The 23,566-nt window shown below is 32.3% G+C and overlaps 1 protein-coding gene and 1 long non-coding RNA gene across 2 annotated transcripts; both read left to right on the top strand.

Annotated features, from left to right (window-relative positions):
- The first annotated feature begins 9,879 nt into the window (after positions 1-9,879).
- Positions 9,880-15,123, top strand: LOC111619610. The gene is made up of 2 exons (XM_023361377.1): positions 9,880-9,979; positions 14,030-15,123. Exons 1-2 carry the CDS (start codon positions 9,905-9,907, stop codon positions 15,062-15,064), a joined length of 1,110 nt encoding a protein of 369 aa, XP_023217145.1. The 5' UTR covers positions 9,880-9,904; the 3' UTR covers positions 15,065-15,123.
- A 3,254-nt stretch (positions 15,124-18,377) lies between these two features.
- LOC111619611 lies at positions 18,378-19,419 on the top strand. Its single transcript, XR_002755796.1, has 2 exons — positions 18,378-18,486; positions 19,337-19,419. It is a non-coding gene; the product is annotated as an uncharacterized LOC111619611 (long non-coding RNA).
- The last annotated feature ends 4,147 nt before the right edge of the window (positions 19,420-23,566 follow it).

Raw genomic sequence — 23,566 nt, 5'->3', positions numbered from 1 at the left:
GAAAGGCAGCTAAATACTGACAGTTGAAACAAAGCAAGAGAGTGCTAACTGCCATCTGTGTCCTTGGAGTGAGTGCTCTCAAGAGCCCCACTGAGGGATATGAATGCGAGTAGATGATGGAACATTGTACATGTGTGAATGAGTTGGTGGGATTGCAAGGCCAGTTGTACTCTTCAAGAATAGCAGCTCTCATTAAACTATCCCTAATGTGATTGTACCTATTGCAGCGAAAAGCTAAGTGAAATGGTGTTTGGTCCTCCTGAATACCACAATCACATTGTGGATTGTTCCCAAGGTTAAATCTATGCAAATATTGCTTAAAGTTGCCATGTCCTGTAATTAGCTGTATGAGGGTGTAACTAGGGTAAAAGTGGCGAAGAATTGCAGTAGTGTCAATCTTGGGGATGAAAATGTAGGTGAACCTACCAGTGTTATGGTCCCAGCTGTCTTGCCAGAGAATGAAGATTTGCTTCTTGACATGATTGTTGCTGTATGAGGTAGGAAGTCTGAAGACTTTGCAGCTTGTTTGGCAAGACGGTCAATGGCCTCGTTGCTGAGAACACCACATGACCCGGGACCCATTGGAAATCTATTCTAATGTTGTTGTCTAAGTGTCTGAGAATGTGGTGTATGAGATGGACAAGTTTTAAATGGCTATCAGACTTTGCACTCCTGTGTAAAGCTACTCTATTGTCAGAATAAATGCAATAGTGTAAGTAGTGTCTTTTGTCCTTCAAGTGGCACTCACATTGTCACCCATCATGGAACCATCAGTGTAAATCCTAAACATGGGATGATCACCTGGATCTTTGAAGTAAATATCAGGGGAAAGCTGGTGGGAGGAGTGGTAATCATAAGTCGGGGTTATTTTTTGTCGATGCTGAATTTTTTGATGTCATCGATCAAGGTCAAACTGCGGGGAATCTTACTTACTCTAATCATTTTGTTGACATCCAAGTCACTATAATCTCGCCAGGGTAAGGTGATGAGATTTTCCTGCCAAATAATGTGTTTAATTTCTAAGTTGATAGGGGTCAACCCTGACATTATCAAAAGTGCACTAGTGGGTGTGGTCCTATAAGCCTTACAAATGCGGAGAGCTGCAATTCTTTGAACAGATAATGGTTTTTTACAGTTATGGACTTTGGCGGCTACGTGGTCCCAGACCTGTATGGCATAGAGAAGTGCTGGCTGAATTGCATCCCTGTAAATAAGCTTAGTAGCAGTAGGGCCAAGGCCCCATGTGTTCCTAGCAATGCTAATGAGGGCATTGGCTGTCTTTTTAGCTTTGTCTGTGATGTATTTGATGTGGGATGTGAAGTTAAGTCTCTCATCAAGAATAACACCTAAATATTTAATTTCTTTTGTTTGCTGTATTCTGTGAGCACCTACTCAATGGGTAAGCTTCCTGATGAGTGGTGCGTTCCTACCAACTATCATGCTATTGCATTTGTGTTAATGGGTTGACTATGCTTAATACTCCACTGGTGAATGTTATTGAGAATGTTGTTGCATATGCCCTGTAAGCATTCACTGTTCCTGTGTAAAGCTAGGATAATTGTGTCCTCTGCATAGCCCTGTATGCGGCAGCCAGAGAGTGTTGTTTAAGTGTAGAATAGAGTTATAGGCTATGTTCCAGAGACCAGGACCAGGCCTGGATCCCTGAGGACAGCCTCGAGTGATGGATATGATTATGTTATTTTGTGTTGTATAAACACCTGCTTTGTTTGTTTGTTTGTTTACATATGGCAATGCAACACTTGGGTGATCTGCCTAGGGGGATGCCTTCCAGGTGGTCATTTTAAGGGAAACTGGCCCATATTTAGGCATTACAAACGTGGAGAAAACCCAGAAAATTCCACATGGCCAGCCCGTCTGAGCGAGGTGCAAACCCATGACTGAACTCCCAGTGTTCAGGGTACGAAGACTGCTTGGCCACTGGTGGTCCATAAACATCTGCATTCCTGTTGCTAAGATAGGATTGAAGAAGTTTGTAAAGATTTTGAGGGCAGTGATGAGTGTGTAATGTGTGTGCAAGATAGAAGGCCACCAGGCATGATCAAAGGTGCCTTTAGAGGCACCTTTGATCAATAGTGATTATTGCTGTATGCTGATTATTAACAAGGACTCAAAAACCTTATAAACTGCAGCCAAATTTATTATAAATTTCAAACATTTTCGGTCATCTTTAATGGCCTTTATCAAGAACAAACGAAAATCGAATGCTGACTGATTTGTATTAACGATAAATGCATTTTGGAATGTTTTTTTAAAAAAGTCTTTTAGTGCGCAATCTTGTGCTGTTGGGTTACCGTTATAAGTGAGCATAAATAAAATAAAAATTGATAAGATACATTAATAAATACATAGATGAAAATAAAGTAAAATAAAAATACTAAAACACAACCATAAAAGTAAAGCAAAAACATTAATGCATGTGTAGCCTGATTGCATACTTAATTTTCTAAATGTCATCTCACTATTTACTGTCACTTTGCTACAGTTCTTTCCTGTTGAAATGTTACATTATGCTTGATTTCCATGCTGCTGATATCTTACTTGCTTCTCTAAAGTTGATTGCTTGTCCTTCCTGACTGGTTTTGTAAATATGCCAAGCCTCTGCATACTTGAGGTGTTTTTTGACATGAATTTTTTGTATCAACTTTGCTTTATCCCATTCTGCTATAACTTCTGGAGGGTCTGCTAGAATGTATGTTGCTAGTGCTGTGACTGATTATTAAACTTAGCCTGGTGGATGGCATCTACAGTACCTTTGTTTTTAGAGAAGCTGAACTGATTCTTGTGCAGGGCTCTACGCTTGCATAGATGCTAAGTATGTGATTTTATTAATCATTAGACCATCTAAGACTTTTCCTAGAGTTGGGAGAAGGCAGATTGATCTGTATTTTTTGTAAGCGTTAGCGCTGATGGGTTTGGGAATCAATTTAACACTAGCCTTTTTCCACTGAGTAGGAAAAAGACTAGGGTTCAAGCAGATATTGAAGAGAATTACAAATGCTGTAGGATTGGCCTCAAATTCATGTTTAATCATCCTAGTGGTTATGCCAAGAAGGCCTGGGGCTTGGTTATCGGTGAGTGAACAAATGGCATTTGAAACTTCAATGTAGGTGAAGTTATGGTCATTATCTGAGTTAGGTGGAGTGTGTGTATGATCAATTGTGTACTGTCATCCTGCTGTGGGTCAGCCAAAAGGTAAAGTCTAGTGAGAATGTGCATGATAGTTTCCACCAGGTTGTTAGTGTAGCAACCATCGGGGAGCTGAATAGTGCTAGATATTTAATATTATAATCAAAGAATGATGTGTTACAGTGCTTTCTGTTGAATTTTACACCATAATTTTGGAAAACTTTAGTAAAATAACAGTATTAAAAGAATGCTTTATTTATAAGATTTCTTACAAAATACATACCATGAAGTAACAGTTTATTTTTAATATTTTGTTAGATACCTTTTCCCTTTTATCACTTCTTCAGTTCTTCAAGGTATGAATCTATCAGATGTCTGAGACCTTGTGGCATGATTACCTCAAACCAAATTGGATGATGACTTTTATCAACTTCATTTTGTTACTAGAATTGTGGCATGAATCAAGACTTTTAGCATTGACCACAGATTTTCTATTGGATTTAGGTCAGGACAGTAATATTTTGATCCCTGAACAACTTCAGGCAACTTCTGGCTGTATGAGATGGTGCTCCCTCCTGAAAGATGCATTGCTGATAGTCACCTTCAATCCCTGATTGTGGGCAGCAGTTTTGCATCCAACACTGCTTCCTGGTATTTTTTTTTTCATCAATCTTACCATCTATGACAGCAAGATGTCCAATACCATGTCTGGCCATGCAAGTCCACAATACGTGAGTATAAACTCATGGAATGTTTATGGTGACTGTCGTGCATTCAGGCAAACTGACCTCACTGACTCGACAAGGAACAAACTTCACTCCATCACTTCCAGAGATACAAATTTTTGTCTTGTCACTCCAAGTAATCTTGACCCAGTATTGTGTCTCAGACCCAATCGATACATTTCTGCATATTTTTTGTTGAGGTATGGCTTCTTGGTGTCCTCACTCATAGACCATTATCACAGAACTTTGTAACAGTTCTGTCAGCAAGTTGCATGCCAGATGTCGTCGATGTCTTTTGTTGATTTATGATGGTCTTGCAGGGACAGACAACAGATTCTGCACATATCATGCTCAGTTATTTTTGTTTTCTACCTGTTTTTGTCAATGCAGACTCTTCTCACACCTGTCTTTGTAGCTTCATCACTCAACCTGTAAGTGCTAAAAATGACAAAACTGTCAGATGTGATTACTCAAATTCTCCTGATTGAATACTGAAACATACCCGTGCGTTAAAATAAATACATGACAATTAACATTGCTGTTGCTACCTGTCAAGAAGTTAATTCAGAAATTCTTATATAAGAAAAAATGTTACTCCTCTTAACTTGTTAAACTTGTTATATACTGAATTGAGATGCTTAAATATATTAAAATGACAGTTTAAATAAAAAAAAATTTTTTTTTGACGATATAAATAAAAATGTCTTGAATTAACGCAAGTACTGTATATCAATATCCATCTTAACTATTAATATATCGCAACTGATGACTATAAAAATTGTTCTGTGATGTTGAGATCAGTTTCTAAAGTACCAGAAATAAATTTTAGTATCGACAGGGGCCGATATTTTCGGATGGACTACCCCAAAAAATTTCTAGGATTTTTCGACTCTGGCTGGTCCCTGGTCCCCAGAGTGATAGACTGCAACCTTAGCCCCTAGTAATCGGACTAAGGTCGTATTTTTCTAATGTTAAGTACAGTAAATCGTAACAGTTTTCTTATGGTATTTTGACTTTTAATAATTAACAAGTTAATAGCAAGGTAACGAAGTCCCTTAATAAATCGGGTCGTTCTGACTTTTTACTTTTCCGGCTGTTATGTATACATAAAGGAAAGTATTGGAGTCGTGTCAAATTTGACCCTCAGAGTTTTTTGCAAATCTCCACGTTTTCAGATCTCCTGAATCCAAAAAGTAAAAAAAAAAAAAAAAGGCAGTTTTTGGGTATGTTTTGCTTAATATCTCAGGATGAGATAAAGATTAAGAAACGAAATTTGGCATGGCTTTATATGTGAGGTGCATTGATGCTATTAAATTTTGGTGGTGAACGAGAAGGGGTAGGACTTAATAAAGATTTTATTCGTTATTAAAATTTATANGCTTTGTAAAGAAAGTTCCTTAATCACTTCTTTAATCACCTTTAATTAATTGCTGTACTGAGATCCATCCTAGCGCGAAATGAAAAGACAAACCGTGTCTAAAGACTTCTCCTGAGATGCTCAACTGGCTTAAAGCCGAGAATATGTTTTACTCTTCGTCTTTGCTCAGAGTGTTTTTTGGCTTCAAGATAAGCACTGCGACTTCTTTAGTGATTGATCACTGTCGCTACAAGCGAGAGATTGAGAAGCTGCTTCTAGAATAGGAATGTGTCAAACGACACGGATCCATGACAGATGTTCTTCTAGGAAAATAGCATTTCCGACACCGAATACTAATAACTGTTGAGAATATATTATACATTCTGTTCTGAAGGTTCCAACCACTTCATTTTGCGTTTGGGATTGAAGAATATGTACACTACCAATTTCATCCGGTTTCCATCAAATGCTTTCTTTGCAATTTCGCATTTTTAGCTTACTAGTTGAGTAATGGATCGGTATCATGCATTATCGTGTCACTGACGGGTTTTTATTAAATAGTGGAATTATTTATAATGGTCTTATAGGGAAATTTCTTTTAAAAAGTCTATTAAATCATCCTTATCAGAATATCCTTCCTGACAACTATAGCAAGAATGTGTTACGTCAGTTCTCCTTTTTTTTATAGCTGATATAAATATCTTAGTGACTAAACAATCTTATTTTAATAGTTAATTAAATTTTATTAAAAGTTCCTCACAAATTTAATTTAAAAAAAAAAAAATTAAATTTTCTTTATGAATCTTTTAAGCTTTTGGATCTGGAAGATGGATCGCAGCAGTGCACGATGGGAAGAAGATGCGGATTCGTGCGACTGCCCGGATCCTCCTCCTCCTCCTCAGTTTGCTCTTCCGCCTCCCCCCGCTCCCGCATCTCTGGAGGAATGCAAGACAGGTTACGAATACGAACTCCACAATTGCAGAATGGAACCAGTCCGAGAAATATACACCCCTCCTAGCTTTCCACTGCTCCCTATCTTAACAGTGTGTTCGTCCGTAATAGTCGTTGCACTTCTTGTTGCCACTTACATTTTTTGGAGGTAAGTTTATTCTTGTAAAATAAAGTGAATTCTTTGAATTCTAACTGATCAGAATAATACGCGAAATTCTATTGGCTGTTATATTATCGAAGAGGAACGTTTAAACCACTGGAAATTAAAATTGTAAATAAGATAAATAGTTTTGAAATATATATATATATTTTTTAAATTAAATAACTAATTAAAATTACGTTTTAAATTATAAAAATATTTCGTAATTAACTAATCTTCCATTTTCTTTATCATTTTCTTTCATAAATTCTCCTTGGAATATGAAGTTCGATTACGTTTTTGTTTATTCAGATCCTCGTTAAATATAAATTTAGTTGATATAGCATTTGATTCTAATTGTCTTCTATTAGTAATTGACCAATAAACAAAGCAGTTTTTATCGAAATGTACGGAACAAATTGATATACTTATCTGCTGAACGCCTTCTACGGAACATATGGACTTTATAGACGTCGTGTTTAGTAGCGGATTTTCTTTGTTATTTTCGGATAGCTATAACTGATTAAAACCTTGACCATATTAGTCGATACGGACACTACACTACACTCACTAAGGATGCTACATACGAGAGTGAGTAGCCACAGAGAAGGTTACGCTATCGTCGTTTTCCACAGTGTTTAAGATGGCGGAAATTCATAGTGTATCACGGGCAGTGGTTTTTGTGGTGGTGATATGGTATATTTTCCATAGCCGACAATCGTTGGAACGGATTTTTGGCCAACGTCGCCGACTATGCGCCTGCACAAAACAAGAATTGTTGTGTGTTTGTATCAGACTGAAGGCTGTAGACCAAGCCCCCACTCTTGTCTCTAAATAAGAATTGGGCTGAAATTTGAAAAAATTGTAGACCTATAAATTCTGATTGTTGTCCTTCTATCTTAATTTCTAGAACGGACTTAGATAGGTGAAAGATCTGGAAACCTTTGGGACAGGAGACCCGATTAACTATATACGAACTTGCGATGCAAACCAGAAGTCTCGTTATTATAATTCAAAAATTTCCTTTGAAAGGTGTCAGATAGACACTATTGTTGAAAGAAAAGTATGATGTACAGAGGCAAGCCACTGCTAATTTGAGATGGAGAGTATATATTTTAAATTAAATAAATTAAAAATATGATTAAAAATTGCAGCCTAGCATTGTGACGATGTCACAATGAATAATTGCTCGTTTAGAAATATACATTGACAATATTAACCCAGAATGACATTTCATCACAAACCTACTTAATTAAACGCTTTTATTTGACTTGTTTTCTATCATATCCTGAAATCTTGTAACTCAAATGTCATTCACTTCTAAAATAGAAGGCTAAAATTTTGAGGACAAATAAATCCGATGGCAATGCATTTTAATGTTTTAGGATGGCTCCAGCCCGAAATTTTAGAAACAACCAACTGTAGAATTTAATCATTTTGTGTATGTTTGTAAATGCACTATAATATGGTGGGTGAGTTCACCCACCATTTGTTTTCCCCCAATTGATAAACGGCCACTGTACTGACCACGTGCTAACGGATGTTTAGTTTAGTCCTCATTCATCTCATAAGAAGTCATCACGAGTAGATTAAGATCACGTGGCGTGTTAACATACCAATATAATATATAAATAATAATAATATTTATATATATAATAGGAGAAGGTGGTATTATGGAACCCGATTTACATTATAGTGAATTGTAAACCATAAATAGAATCGTCAAGACAGTGACGCAACTGTGACGTCACTCATTGATTATGAATGAAACGACCTCAAGTAACTATAGCAACGGGTGTGTGTGATGTCGACAGATGCAGTTTCAATAAACATGGACCCGCTCTTTCGTCGGAGAATCGAGATGTTTGAAAATACACGAATCATTATATAAAAACCATCTGCTATTGAAATATCGAAGTAGAAAGTTATCTATAATTGTATTTAAAATTTTCATCATACTGATTCGGTGACAGAACATTAAGCACACCTCGAATTGTCGAGATTAATGTTACTGATGCTGATGGAGTTCAAAGTGCGAGACAATTAACTTAATTAGAGTTATCTCATTACGTACATAATGTAAAACTCAATAATTTCTTGACGATAATATATATTTTAGTTCAACTGAAGTGGACTGTCGCCTTTGGTCCAGTTCGACTGGCGCCTCTTAGTGATTCGACACTACATCGATCCGTCTCACAGCATTCTTTTCTCCCTCTATGTCAACTTAATTGGGAAACTTTGTGCTAATTAATTCATTACCCAAACTGGGACCTTCAGGGCGTGGAACGCGCTCTTATCGTACCCCCAGGGAGTGTCGTTCTACTCGGCGTGACGTCATTTCCGCTAGAGATAACACGTAAAGACCAATGCCAAGCCTCCTTCCTCCTTCCTTACTTGTAAGATGAACGTTAACGATCGTAATTGGACCAAACCGGCCTCGAACGAATTTTCTCAAACATGTTTTGATGGCTTGAAGAAGTTAAAGACGTAAACCATCAAGTTAATGTAAACTAATAAGGTATTAGTTTTAATGGCAATTTACACTTTCCTTCGGGTCGTAATTCTATATTTTACTAGTTAATACATTCTCTCTACAGAATTACTGTCGAAAAATCTTAATTTAAACCATAGATATATATTAAGATTTCCATATACTGGTATAAAAATCGAAAAAAAAAAAAAACAAACCACGCCTAGAAACATGCGTGCAGAAAATTTATAACAGGGTACCTTAAACTCGTATTAAATTCCATTCATATGCACATCATGGATCTGCATTTCATGCATGCAGTTAGACAAACATTCTGCAGATTATTTTCCACAGTTATGTAAACATCTTACGATACATCAGAATTTATACAGGCTTCAAGAGAACCTAAAAAATTGATCTAACGTTATGCACTGTATCGTTATTATTATTAAAATTCGTTTCAAAATTAAACTTCTGCTCGAATGCTCCAAAATATAACTAAGTAATGTGTAAAACGAACAAAATTAATAAAGCAGGCTCGTTAGCATAAATAATTTAATCTACCATTACAACTATTGTCTGGTGTATAGGCTATTAACGTCTATTCTATTATATAGCCGCGTGCTTAATATGTCCTAAGTATAGAATAATTCAGGCCAAGTAATGATTTAGTCACCCCACCATACATATTTTATGATATTCTCTAATCAATATTATAGATCATATAGTGCTTGTAATTAGGTATAGACGATAGTGTTACGACTTACCAATATGATACATTTTATGGAAGTTGTCATATTTTAAAGTTAATACAATAACAGATAAGAAATTTGGAAAAATTCCTGAACAAAATATAAGTAAATAAGTAGAATTATAATTATATAATGTTTAAATATTTATCACAGAATTTATCATATTCGTTTACTAGAAAAAAAAAACTGTATACAGATTGTTAAAGCCTTTGATTTTTACGTAATTTGCAATAATTTTTGTGCAATTTAAATATCATTAAGGATTATAATATATATTACGAGGTATATAATATATTATANAAAACGGAAACTACGGGACGATGTGAATTGCCTAATCCAAATGGAGTTACCTATGATGATATGATCATCAATCATCATCCAATACGTCTCCCTCCTCAGCCTGGAATTGACACATCCAATCTTCCTCCCTGTCAGGTATATATGCATTTTTTTTCTTTGTAATCTTAATAACGATTATATAGAAACTTTTCTCGATTTAAAAGCTTATTCATGAAGCAAAATAAAGATAAAACTGAGAGAAATGTAGACAAAATTCTTACAAGGGGACATTAAAAAAATATATATATATATACGTTCATATTTTCAAATAAATTTAACTTTAATAGTGATTTTAACTCGGGATATGATCGAAAAGTCTTTTTCTTTTCTTTGTTTTAGCAATTGCAATTTTTAAAAATCTGAATCCAATAAATGGGACTAGTGACTAATATCTCTCGCGAGGATCGCCGTCTCGTAAAACAGTAAAACACTTTTTCCCCAAATGAAGACATTAGAAAAAAGAAAACAAGCAACTTCTTATCTCTTTTTCCCAGACGTCTCACAATTCATTGCGACCAACGTTCGGGTTATGGCGTATTGAGTACCAAACTCCAAACACATATACACGTCGCTACGTCATCCGTCGTCGAAGCATCGACTTGATGTCAGCATGCCTATCGTAATTAGACTTAACGTCTCTTGGCTGCGGCAGATTTTCCAGAATGCTTAGAGAGATGAACGAACTGCCTAATCTCCTTATCTCGACAAGCAGACGGTCTTCAGAGACTGAAAGGAGATTACAGATGTTAGGAGAAAAGGGCAAAACACAACGAAAGAATGAAGACGTTTTCTCCAAAAATCTTGTCCTTGTATTTTGTTTTTTTTTCCACTTAAAATCGTTTTTTTTTCCTCTTTATACTATTTAAAAAATAAAAACTTTTTTCTAATATTTAACAATATTTAAAATCATTTCAAGCAACTCTTTTAATTAATTTTCCTTTCAGAAATCTTAACCCAAACACATTTTTTTTTTCTTTTCTAGTTTTAATTATGTTTCCAATATTCAGTTCGGATACAAATATAATATTATAAATTAAGCGACTTTCATCAACCGCATTGCATATCAATATCTCCAAATTTTCGATTATTCTGCAGATAAAATGGTCATACGAAAAACAGTAGAACTGATAGAAAGTCATCACCGTTAATAGACGAACATTACTCCATATACATTAATGGCATTCACATTAAATTTGGAAACGAACGTATAGTCAGGCGGTTTTGCCTATCCGATTTAATGACAAGCGACCAATCATTGATACATTGCCAGATAAGGTTATGGTCGGGCTTATCAGTTATACAATTAGGAAACTTATCGTCTATCCAATTATCGCTACTTTTCATCCAACCTCAATTACAATAATTAGCTCCATCATCAACTAAAATAGTTTCGACTCTTCCTACCATATTATCCTAATTGTAAAATTTTCTTAGCATCAAAAAATGGCTACTAATATCCTCTTAATGCCATTTTTTTTTCTAAAGGATATATATATATATTTTTTACATTGGAATTCCTAAAGGTACTTGAAACAATTAAATGAATGTACTTTAATCAACTCGACAACGGAACATTTGTTGAATAGAACTAAAGAAAAATAGACTTTGTGTGATTGGCATACTTGATCGTCTCTTAACAATACGATTAGGATACACGTGTAATCTGTACTAAATGGAGACGTACTACAATGTCTTACTCTCTAAAATGACGCTTAAATCCAATGTAATGTGTAATATTTTCGTTGTAGAATAAAAAAAAAAGAGTAAGTTTTATAAATTATATTTCTAGATAATTTGTTTCCTTTCTGTAATAAACTGTCACCTTCTAATATATTAGATAAGTTTCTTGTCTCATTTCGAGTCATTACTTTCAATCTCTTAGAAGTTAGTAGAAGCAATTTGTTGGATATAATCAGTTGTGGAATTTTCAATCTTATTTTTCACTATCTTGATGGATTTTTATCATAATCGACTGTTATATCAGTATTTGGCATCGATAGAAGGATGGATAGAAAAGGTGTTCGTCTCTATGCTTTTCCTCGATTTTGATCCGGGATGCGGTAGAGAAATGAAAGATCGAAAGCTAAACTGGAACGAAATATATCATCCGATTAAAATTTTCTTTATCGGATATCTTTAAGGAAAGAATAAGAAATTTATTTTCTGTAATCTTTAGAGATAAAATTAATAAATTCTCGCTTTCGTCGTCGTTTTTCTTTATTGTTAATACTGAAAGAAAAAAANTTTTTTTATTATTCCTGAAAACCTTTTTACTTTAATTTACAATGCATCGACACTAGAAAAGTATTAAAAAAAATTAAGGAATTAAAAAATTTATCCCTTGTAATATTTCGGTTTTTGTCAGGGGGAGGAAAAAGTTTAAGAAGAGCGAGAAAATTTATTATTGCACAGAAAATGAATTTTATATTCACGTTTATAAAATATGTCCATAAAACTTGTTCCTATTTCTGATTTATATTGCTTTTATATCCACAATAAAATTTTCAATGTAGAATATATAGTATGTAGAGTCGAGGAAAATATTGCTTTCGGAATATCTTTCGCATTTTATACCTTGTTTAAATAGTTGTGCAACTTTGAAGAAAAATCGAAAATATACTCTTTAATCTATTCAGAAAGTAATGAAATCTTAAACGTAGGGTTCAAAGAAAAGAAAAATATCTTTATGTTCTTTTTTTTTTCATAACAAACTAAGTTTGGACATAGAAAAAGCACTTAGGAATAATGTTATATCGCTGACTGGCATGATCGAGGACGACTTAAAAACTTTCTAGCAAGTACCTATTCGGTGTTGTTGTCAGTTCAATAAAACTTAAGAAAGCGTGCAATACTTCAATGTTTTATGATGTCTACAATTTTCAATGAGATAGTTGATCGATTTAGAAATAAAGATAAGTCTTGTTCGCTGAAAAGCCATGGTTAAAGATTCTTTTAGCGTAAAAGTATTCGAGATTTAGAGTCACCAATCGTAGCGTCTTCTTCTCCTTTCCATCCGTCCTCCAACTTTTATTGAAATGCATTTGATCCATTCATCTGGCAAGAAGGATTGTTCGAGTTTGCAAAGCTGCAGAAATTGGAGAACCACTGCAAACACTTTTCTTCAATAACGAAATCTCGCCACTGACCATTGCAATTTACAATTTTTTTTATTTTTTATCCCACGTTGCTCTGTAAAAGTCTCCATTGTCGTTAATTGGAGTTAAAAATTGAGTTTTGCTAACCTTTAATGTAAGAAATTTGTGATAAATAATAATAAACCCGCCCCTCTTTAATTTAGTTATGATCCATTATATCCAAGAAGATCGTTAATATTAATGAAAGATGGAATTTCCCTCAATTCTTTCTAGAGAAATTTAAATAGAATTAATCGTTAATGTGATTACTATCGAAGAAAAATTCTCTCTGTCAATTTAATTATCCACATAAATAGATAATTGCTAATTGAAGATGGATAATCAAATATTGAAATGCCATGTTTATAATGAATAGCTTTAATTCGATAATAATTTAATTATTATGAATACTTCTTTTAGATTTTAAAAGGATATTAATTAAGATAAGAAAAAGTTTATCATTTTTTTAAATGCTTTAAAACATTAGCTAAAGAGAGAGAGAGAGAGAGAGAGAGAGTAAAAAAGAAAATCCAATTTTAAAAATATTGAAGATATATTTCTCGAAAAGTCAGTTATATTCTTAGATATATTTATATAAAAAATGCTTTAAGTCAGTATAGATCATTTATAATAGTGACATATATACTGATATATGCCATCATATAGTGACATAAACTGCAAGCAAGATTAAAGATGTGCAGCGGAACGAACGTTTTACTTTATGAGAATGTTTTTATTCGTTTATTCGAATTTGTGTAAGATATTAAGTATAATATTGAATGAGAAAGATAAGATGAAAGTTTTTTCTTCGTTTAGCTGCCGAACTTGCTTAGTAATTAAAAATGATAATTAAAAAACTCTATTCCAATAGTTTTCTATAAAAGTGCAAGACTAAGTTAATTATCTATTAATGAAATTTAATTATCTTTTAATGATGTTTAATGATAAATTATAATTATATATAGCTCGAATTTTATTAAAGTATAGTAAGAGTAATTAATCTTTTTTTCAGGTTTTACACGTGAAATATGATAGGTATGGAACCACTCATCTGAGACAAGCTTTTCCTTTTCCTCAAAATGGTGTATCGGAATTACCTCCTAGCTTAAATTACGATAATGTTTCTAACGAAACTAGACAGTTATATTCGCCTACTAATAGAGAACCTACTTGCAGTGAAGAGGAATTCGCGGAAGATGAGTTGAGTCTTCAAGACCAATCTGAGAGTCAATCGATGTCTCGAACTAGTTCAACGGATGGTGATCTTTCCCGTGAAGCTACGGCTTCTTGTTCTAGTGACGATGGTAGGAATAAGAGAAAAAAGAAACGAAAAACATTTTCTCGTAGAGGTAGCGAAGGTATGGCCGAAACGACTTTACCTAGAACTGGCCGATCTTCGAAAAGAAACTCTTTAGGTTCTAATGCCATTTATCAAGAATTAGATGGACCTTATGCAGCTTCGTTCTATGAAGCCATACCCGATGCCCTCCGCCATCTTTCATCGCAAGTTGGAAATTACAATGATGGATCGTATCATGATCCATACGTTTACCAACAACCCGAAGTGAGTGCTGGAGGATCTCATAGAGATCTTCACCTCTATGCCAGGCCGGATGACGAAGCATTGTACGGATATCCTAGCTATTTATCCGATTCTTTACGTTATCCTAGGATATATGTACCTCAATCTTCCAATTCCTATAGAACTAGATATGGTTTTACGCATAATCCACCACGAATGGGAACAACCGAAAGACCATGTGGTTCTCCATATCGGTTCCGAACATTTACTGCACCTACCAATGCCGCACGCAACTTGGAAAACAGGGAAGAAGACAGGTCGAACTTAGTCAATTTATCATCTTTTAGGGCAAATGTCGAGCCTTCCTCTACAGAAAACGTCTATGCAACTATCCAAGATCCTATGGGATGCGGGGACCAAGTTGTGGTACATCGTAGTGCATCTAGCCCTGGTGATCAAGAAAAAACGGTTCCCAATAACAGTGAAATTAGTAAACACGACCTTTCTGGTCCGGTGCTTCTTTAATTGAACATTGCTTTTTCTTCTTCCTGAATGGTCAGTTGAAGACACGGACAATGGTTTTGGGGTGAAGACAATGTGAAAGGTCTAAGGGAGAAGAAACGATTCTGCAATTATCATTTTCTGTCCATAGTAGGTAGGTTTTTTTTTAATTCCTTAATTCATCCTTTATTCAATTTTTATCATTAAAAGTTATTATAAACTAGATAATAATTTCAAAGCATCATTTAAACTACGGACTGCATAAATTTCTATAATTCTAAATTAAAGTTTTATTCCATGCAGTATAAAAGAAATATTGATTTTTATAATAAAATTATAAATTAAAATTAGAAATAGGAAAACAATCAAGCATGATTTTTCTAAGAGAAGAAAACAGAAAGAAACTTAATGAACTCATTTAAAGATAGAGAAGTTTTTTCTTTTATATATATATATATATCTCATTTATCTTTTCTGCTGTAGGTTAGGTTGGCGATTGAAAAACAAACAGCGTTTAGAGGCCACAATATTTTGTTGAAATACAGCACATTTGGGAAAGAAGTCATTTGAGCGAAAAATATCTTGCTGGATGCACATATGTCAAAAATTGCGTTCTTCCTAATGCCATTCCGGTTTTTCGTGCATCGATTGAAAAAAAAACTTAAAAAAATAAATAAATAAACAATAAAAATTTCTAGAAATTAATATCTTTTCTTATTCCTCAAAACAAACAGAGTATAAAACAAACAAATTTTCGTTACAAAATGATATATTGCTATTTCTATGGGATAAATACAGAAAATAGTAAATAATATACGAATTTAATGGTTGCTGTTGGAACTTGAAAACATTATAATTACAATCGTATACAATATTAAAAATTGCAAGTAATTAAATCTATCGTTATTTTAAAATTTCAATCTAATATTTTCATAATTACATTCGATCTTTTAACTTTGAAAATTGATATAATATGATTTTTAAACAATGAAAAACAATTTTTTTTTAGAAATTAAGCAATACAATTTTCAAATCTCATTTAAAAAATTTAAAATCTGAAGAGAAATATTGGGCTCGGAAGAGAAAATTGAATAGCTTCGTGTCACATGACAAACACTTGATTAAATTTCCAACTCTTTTCTGTGAAAGTAATTAGCGAGATTTTCTTACTTCGCATATTTTCACTAAAGTCCACTTTTTCTCTCTCTCTCTCTTATTTTCTTTTTTTTACCTTAGAATAATATTCATTACTTCTAAGAAAATTTCCATTTCCTCTTCCTTTTCCAACAATTGAGTAAATTAAAAAATAAGTAAGAAAATTAAAAAAAATTTCTCAATAATCGAGATGAACCGAGATAAAAGATAAAAATTAACACATGCTAATTTTCATAAATTAATTAATAGCGAGTTATCGTTATAATGAATAATTAATGATTGTTTTAAGCGTTTATATAGTTTATATTAAACCAAATGTTTTGTGAAAGATATTCTAGAAAGAAATAATAAGATAAAAATTCTATTTGTTCGGAATCATCCAACGTTCAAACCGTTTTTACTAATGACGCATCTTCTTTATGGACTTGTGCTCACAAAGACGCTTTTCAGATAATCTTTTCGCTCATTAGCTTCGTCTTCTGTTGTTTTTTTTTTCTTTCTTCCAGTTCAAAACTCACAACATTCTTTGCACGTCTTCGTGTTCTTATTCTCAACAGAGTGACCAATTACGCGAGTCAAACTCTTCTTAACTCTTTCCTAATTAATCGTTTCTGTTTATGTTTTGATTCCGTCCATTTAGAAAAAAAAATGAATGAATAAAGGAAAATAATTAATTTTCTAACATTCTTGAAATTTATATATTAAAAACAAAATAAAATCGATTAATTTATTTAAATTTTTTCGATTTTATATCGAATCTGTATACATAAACACACACATAGACATACACAACTATACACTATTTATTTAGTTTTATTTATCAACTTTATTCTATTTTTTTATCTTATAATGTTACAAATTAAGACAAGAAATCGATTAAATAAAGTGTTTAATAATTATTAATTATGTTTTTTTTTTTTCGATTCGATTTTGCATCATCAAAGAAAAATCCTCTAGCAATTAATTACGTACAGTTTTAGCTGTAAAAAAAATCTCCGTAAATATACTAAAGTTAATAAAATATTTTCGTTTTGGGCAATATTTCTTAAAGAAAATTAAATTACGCGTTTAGTACATAAGTTTTAAGATTCAACGCATGGCTTTTCTGTTAGGGGATACAGTAATAAATGCGCATATAGTGTTTTCGCTCGGTTAAAGAAAGATGCCTGAAAGGAAAAGTTCTAGCTAGAAATCGAATCCAAGAGAGCGGAAAGTTCCCAGAAGGCTATTTCGGGGTCAGTTGGGGAGTAAGGTTTGAGAAGGGACTTGTGTTTCGCTTCGGTTCCCCCTTTAAATTTTATTGGTTTCCTGACTAGGATGCAGTTCTCTTTTCATTTCGGGTTTCTCTTTTTTTTTTCTCTCCCCCTTCTGCCTCTCTCCTTCTTCCCTCGCCCCAAGGCAGTCTAGGGAGATTCCGTTGATGAAAACTAATACCATACTGAAGCTTTCCATTCCATTCGTTAATTTTGTTTCTTATTCTTACCGGCGGGATAGGGAAAGATGGAGAGATGGAAAGAGAAAGAGAGACAGACAGACAGAGAAACTCATTTCGCTCGTTCCGGTTTGCCTATAATGGAATCGTTCCTTTTTCCTTAAAGAAGTTTCCATTCCACTTGTTTTGTACGCGGTTCTGGAAGAGGGACAGCTTCTGGGTGAATAAAGTGAATCCACGCTTAGGGCAAAATGATTAGAGGGTTCGGTTTTGGCACGTGCGATTTTCCGCTCACTTATATAACACGATATCACCATGGCAACTTTCAATTTTTAGTTTTAATACAATCTTTTATCCATAGCAATGACGATATCATTATTAGTAAGATACTGTACTTTAAAACTATAAATTTTTTTTCTTTATAAAAGGTTTAAAACATTTTAATAGTTTTTCTATAGTAATGAAGAGAATCTGCGAAAGTTTTATTTTAATTAAGATAATGGTAGTTGAAGCATGGTTTTATTTGCGTCAACAAAAGCCATCAGTTAGACGTCTTCCTTTAGAAGCATTCATTTTAAAGAGAATTTCGGTTGCAGAGTTTTATTTAATGACTCATTAAAATAAATTAAATCGTCATCAGTTTCTTATATTGTATTTTGCTAATTAACATATACAATGTTTTCGTTTAATGATACGTATATGTATATATAAACATTTATATACAAAAATAATTTTTCTATTTATAGGAATGAAAACCTCGTCTAGGAAAATCTTTATCGATCTAAAAGAAAAGAATATTTTTACATATAACAAGATACAAAGATACGTGATATTTGGCTTTTTAGGGTTTAATAAAGAGGTAAATCGTTAATGATTAATCGAAATTAATACTTAAATCATCACTAAATTAATTTCCATCTAGAATAACTTCTTAAGTAATTAATTATTAACATTACGATCTTGTTTAGTATCGAAATTGAATTTTATTTTAGTAATTAACATATAAGAAGAATAAAGAAAATGAATTTTACTTGCTTCAATTTGTTGTAGCGTATTGGAATTAATATCAATTTTAATTTACATGTTTAGTAAATGAATAATAATATTTAAAAATTGGATTTTATTTGAAGAATTAAAACAAAAATTAATAAGATATATTTTGTAACTATCGAATTCTTTTTAACTTTTTATAGGATTTATCTACAACAAAATTGATTAGGTTACTTGAAAATCGGCTTTTAGTCGTCTAATCTTTGATAATTGTCTAAAATCTAAAGAATTAAAGGATAAAAAAAATTGTCTAATAAAGTTTTCTAAGTAAAAACTAATTCGGATTTTATTTTTAGAAAGTTTTACTTTTAAAAAAAATTATGATTGATCAAACCATTGAGAGATATTTTACATTGAAATTTTAAAAAAACAATCCATCCTTATGATAATATCATTATGTATTTACATAATTTACCTATTTGATTGAGAATACGTATTATAATTATCCAAGTTCATCGATTATCGACGTTGTAATGAAGCATACAATGCTACTATCATGTATAAATTTATCTCAGTAGCCTATATAATACATAGAAGTTCTCAGATAGAATTAATTTAAGATTATATTCTAATTCTGTTTCATAATCTAAATGAACTAATAAATAATATCAAATATACGTAATGGTAACTTATATTAGTCATTTTATTTTTCTTTATAGTTTCTTTGCTGAAATGGATGATGTTAAGAGCCGAAAGAAACATCAAAATGAGTAAATTCCCCAACCACAAAAAAAAAAAAAAATGAAACGAGGCCGTGACCAACGACTGGAGTCCGAAAATAGAGGACAGAAGAAAAAAATATATATAAATAAGATGAGGAAGAACGAACAGAGTGTAGATAGATAATATTAAAAAAAATAATAATAAGAAAGAAAAGAAAGACTCTAATGGTGTTTCTATACTGTTTTATTGTTCAAATGTGTTTTGACAAACTGCCGTGAATACAGAATAACTAAGCTTCCGAGATTTTAATAAGAAAAAAAGAAAATACAGCCAATAAACCCTTTAAAATATTATTTTGTAATTTAATTTTATTAAAATTCATTGTACATATTCACAGATGATTTTTCGACTACATAAAAATGTCTTTAGTAATAAAGTTTTAATAAGTTTAAAATAGTAAAATATAATAAACAATATATTTTTAAATATTTAAAGATGTATTTGAAAGGGATAAAATTTTCATAAAAATTAACAATAATATTTCTTGAAGCAAGGAAAAGAGAACAAAAAAAGAAATTTATAGACAAATTTTCTGTCGCCAGGAAACTATTTAGTAGAAAAGCATCAACGCAATAATTAGTTTTAATGGAATTTTTATACCTTTTTTTTATTTTTTATATCGGTTGTAAGCAAATATACGTCGTCAGTCATTAGAGATGTCAACTCTTTGCAATAGAAATAATTTCCTCGTTTGAAAGAGATAGCGGAAAAATAGAAAATTTAATTTATAATGTCATTCGCTAAATGTAATTTTTCGAAGTGTTTTTAAATTAGATTACCGTTATGTGTAAGTTATTAACATAGATCAAATAGAAACGATGACTAATTTTAATAAATTTAAAAAAAAATGAATAAAAATTTTATATAAATGCATAATAAAATTTTGTAATTGTGTTGAACTATATTTAACGTCTCTTTTTCTAGTCAAGAAAAAATTATTTGACTTTTCTTTGGAGTTGATGTCTAAAATCACTCATCTTTAAATAACTGATGGCTTACCTATACAATCAATCAAAGCAACCTATATATAATAAAACTTAATCTGTTGTTCAATGGACAGATTGGATTATGTTCACTGATTTATAAGCTCATTACTATGGTAATTATTGTTTTATTTTTCTTAACTGGGTAATGCGAGAGGTTCTTAGAGTCATTCTTAAGGTCATTCATCAGATTCTCTCTCTCTCTTTTTTTATATATATATACTGAAAGAATATCTCATCGGCTTTTTTATGCGTAAACCTGATGCTTATCTAATCCATCTTCATTTATTTAACCGGCTGATAGAAGAAAGTTCTGTCACAATCTCCCTCCTTGCTTAAACTGATAAAACAACTTTTAAAAATCTTCCATATTTCACTATTAATTCGGAGGGTTTTGCATCTCATAATAATTTTTCAAGAGATTTTAGAAAATACTCTTTCCTTTTAGGATTTTATCTAAGATTATTACTTTATAACTAATTAGACAATGAATTGATTAAATTAATTTCTCTTAAAATAAGCTTATGGTAACAGTTATTTTGAAAAATAATAAGTTTTTTTTTTTAAATTGATTGAAGTGTTGGAGGAGTTTCGAAAGGCACGAAAATAGCCTAAAATGTTTTGCTTAGTGTAGATGGACAGCGAGGTGATGGTTATAAGCTATAGGGATGAAGGATTTACCTTTGGCACTTGTCCAAGCTGCAAGTACGTCCTCTTTTCCGCCAAGCTAGCCAATTCGCTTCTCCTTGGAAATGCCGAGGTAGATTTTCGCCGACGCTAGCGGAATTCCGGCTTTTCCAATCCTAGCTACGAACTTTCTTGCAATTTTCGAAAGAATTTCTCCCCGTTTCATCCCCAGTCACCTCTTTCCGCATTGAAAAGCCATTAGGTCTAAAGTGCGACCGAAAATACTGTACTTAAGTCGTTTTAGGCTGACAAATCTTCTTTTCTAACAATTGTTACTTCTCTGCCATTGTGGCAATACCGCTATATATAAGCTTACCTTCAGTATATATATTGTGGGCACACATCGACTTCGAAATCAAAACGTCGAAAAATAACATTAGGCTAAAATTTTGCTCCTTTTTTATATATATTTTTTTAAATTAATGTAGCAAAAATATATCATTTCGGGCTAAAATATCGTCTAATTATTAATCTTTCTAAAAATTTCTAAACGTTTTTAAGTTTTTACAATTTATTCTACCACTAAAAAAAATACAGTTTTTTTATTATTTTTTATTCTTTCNATTATTTTTTAAAAAATTCTTTCAGTTTAACATTAAAAATAAATTTCTGGCATCGATAATTAGAGGAATATTCTTCATTTTTCTATAATTAAAAGTCGAAAATAACTAAAAAAGTAACTTAAATAGTTTAGATTATCAGTATTTACAGAATAAATACTTTTTTTTTTATATATGAATCAATCGTAAAAGAAAGTTTATAAAATAAATTTAAATTATTTTAAAGGAGTTTAAAGAAGAATGAATGTAAAAATTCATTCAAGAGATTCATTGTAACGTAAAACTATCGAGAAAAAAAAAAGAAAGTTGGCTAAGGAAATGTAGCCAAGTGGTTCAATGTCTCCTGTAGTGGGCACAGTTTCAACAAGCTAAAATATTTATAAAAAATTGGAGAAAGAATATAGAAAAATACAATCTCAGAAAGCCATAAATACAAGGCATTATGAACTCATTGACAAAAGAAACTAATGATAAAATGAAACATTTAGAATCCTTCAAGAAATTTTCTGTTGCTTCCATTCACTTTATTTAGAAGAAATAAATGCGTTTTTTTCGAAAAAAAAATTCTTTAATCCTTATCATAAAGTTGAATGTATAGAGATGTCACTTAAATGTAAAATAAATGAATTCTTACCGTTATTGGATTAATCGAGATTTAGCTTAGAAAATGAATTACAATATATATTCATTGCGATAGAATAGAGTTGGATAGAATAAATTTCATTATCGGATAAACTAAAGTGTAAAGGGGAACGGGTAAGTTAAATAGGAATGGTGTAGTTTCCGTTCCACATTCTACTAAGATCCCAGTGGAAACGTTATAAAGGTGCAATCGGTGACACTTTTATAGTGCAGGAAGATAATGCCCGTTCTCACGGAATGTCGCTTGACAATATCTGATGGTTAACAGTGTTATAAATAGTAAAGTATCATCATAATTTTATTTGTGGAATGTTATCACAGCGGTATGTAAAGCTCACGGTGTGTGTTGGACATCTTTATTGATGATTTAGCCAGTTTCAAAGGATCTAATGCCAAATAGTTCCTATAAACGGGAGTGGAATGATAATCCATTACGTTCCTTTGGTGGCAATGACAGTTCACACCTAAGCAAGGAAATTCAGGTGGGTGGTCCGAGCTCTGACATAACGTATGGTTAAGACCCCACGCTGAACTCATCTCCGGGGTTCATAGAAATCTGAAAACTGTTGATTCGCTAAAAATAAAGATTTACAACTATTATTTCCTATTTCCTATACTATTAAAGTCTTAGAATTCCATCAATGTCACTACAATGATTAAAATGCTAAGACAATGACTATATGTGACAGTTTCATCCCTTAAACTGACGTTTGAAAATATCTAATTGGTTGTTTAGGTTTCGTGTAGACCATTATGGTGACTTCCTTAACAGCTTTCTGTCCTAAAAGAGGCTTTCAATGATGACGTCGTTACGTTATAAAGTGGCAGTTTACAGCAAATACCGACGCCATTTTCACCAAACGGACCTTTAACGAATCATCAATGTTATCCAAGAGTCTAACGTAATGATGACCAGAATGGAAATACGTCAATGTCTACGTTTATAATCGCAGTTGAGAACGTTGATTATTTACCATATTAGATTAATTTGTAAGTCGGTATTACTTTTTTAAAACGATAATTTTCCTGTATATTTCAGTTTTATGACCGTGAACAGATTAGTCGTTACGTGTTCTAAGGTTTGAAATATTTTGTTACATCATCATTCTGCTTTTTGTTAACGACTGGGGTGCACGTTTATTCTCCTTTTGTTTTCAAATTTTTCGATTCCTAATGATAAAAACTTCATAATCTAATTCCTTACTCGTGCTTTAATAATTAGCTATAAAACTTCTAACAATTTATCATTCGTCGCACTCATTAGTTCAATAAAGAAAAAAAAAAGTATAGGTTG

The sequence above is a fragment of the Centruroides sculpturatus genome, unplaced genomic scaffold (genome assembly GCF_000671375.1).
Source record: "Centruroides sculpturatus isolate CEXI.00-Female unplaced genomic scaffold, Cexi_2.0 scaffold260, whole genome shotgun sequence".
In the NCBI taxonomy this organism is placed as follows: Eukaryota; Metazoa; Arthropoda; class Arachnida; order Scorpiones; family Buthidae; genus Centruroides; species Centruroides sculpturatus.
This window is presented reverse-complemented; position numbering and strand designations above follow the sequence as displayed.

Coding starts and splice junctions, on each gene's coding strand:
- LOC111619610 (XM_023361377.1), top strand. CDS start 9,905: ATGATCATCAATCATCATCCAATACGTCTCCCTCCTCAGCCTGGAATT. Junction 9,980..14,029: donor CCAATCTTCCTCCCTGTCAG/GTATATATGCAT, acceptor TCTTTTTTTCAG/GTTTTACACGTGAAATATGA.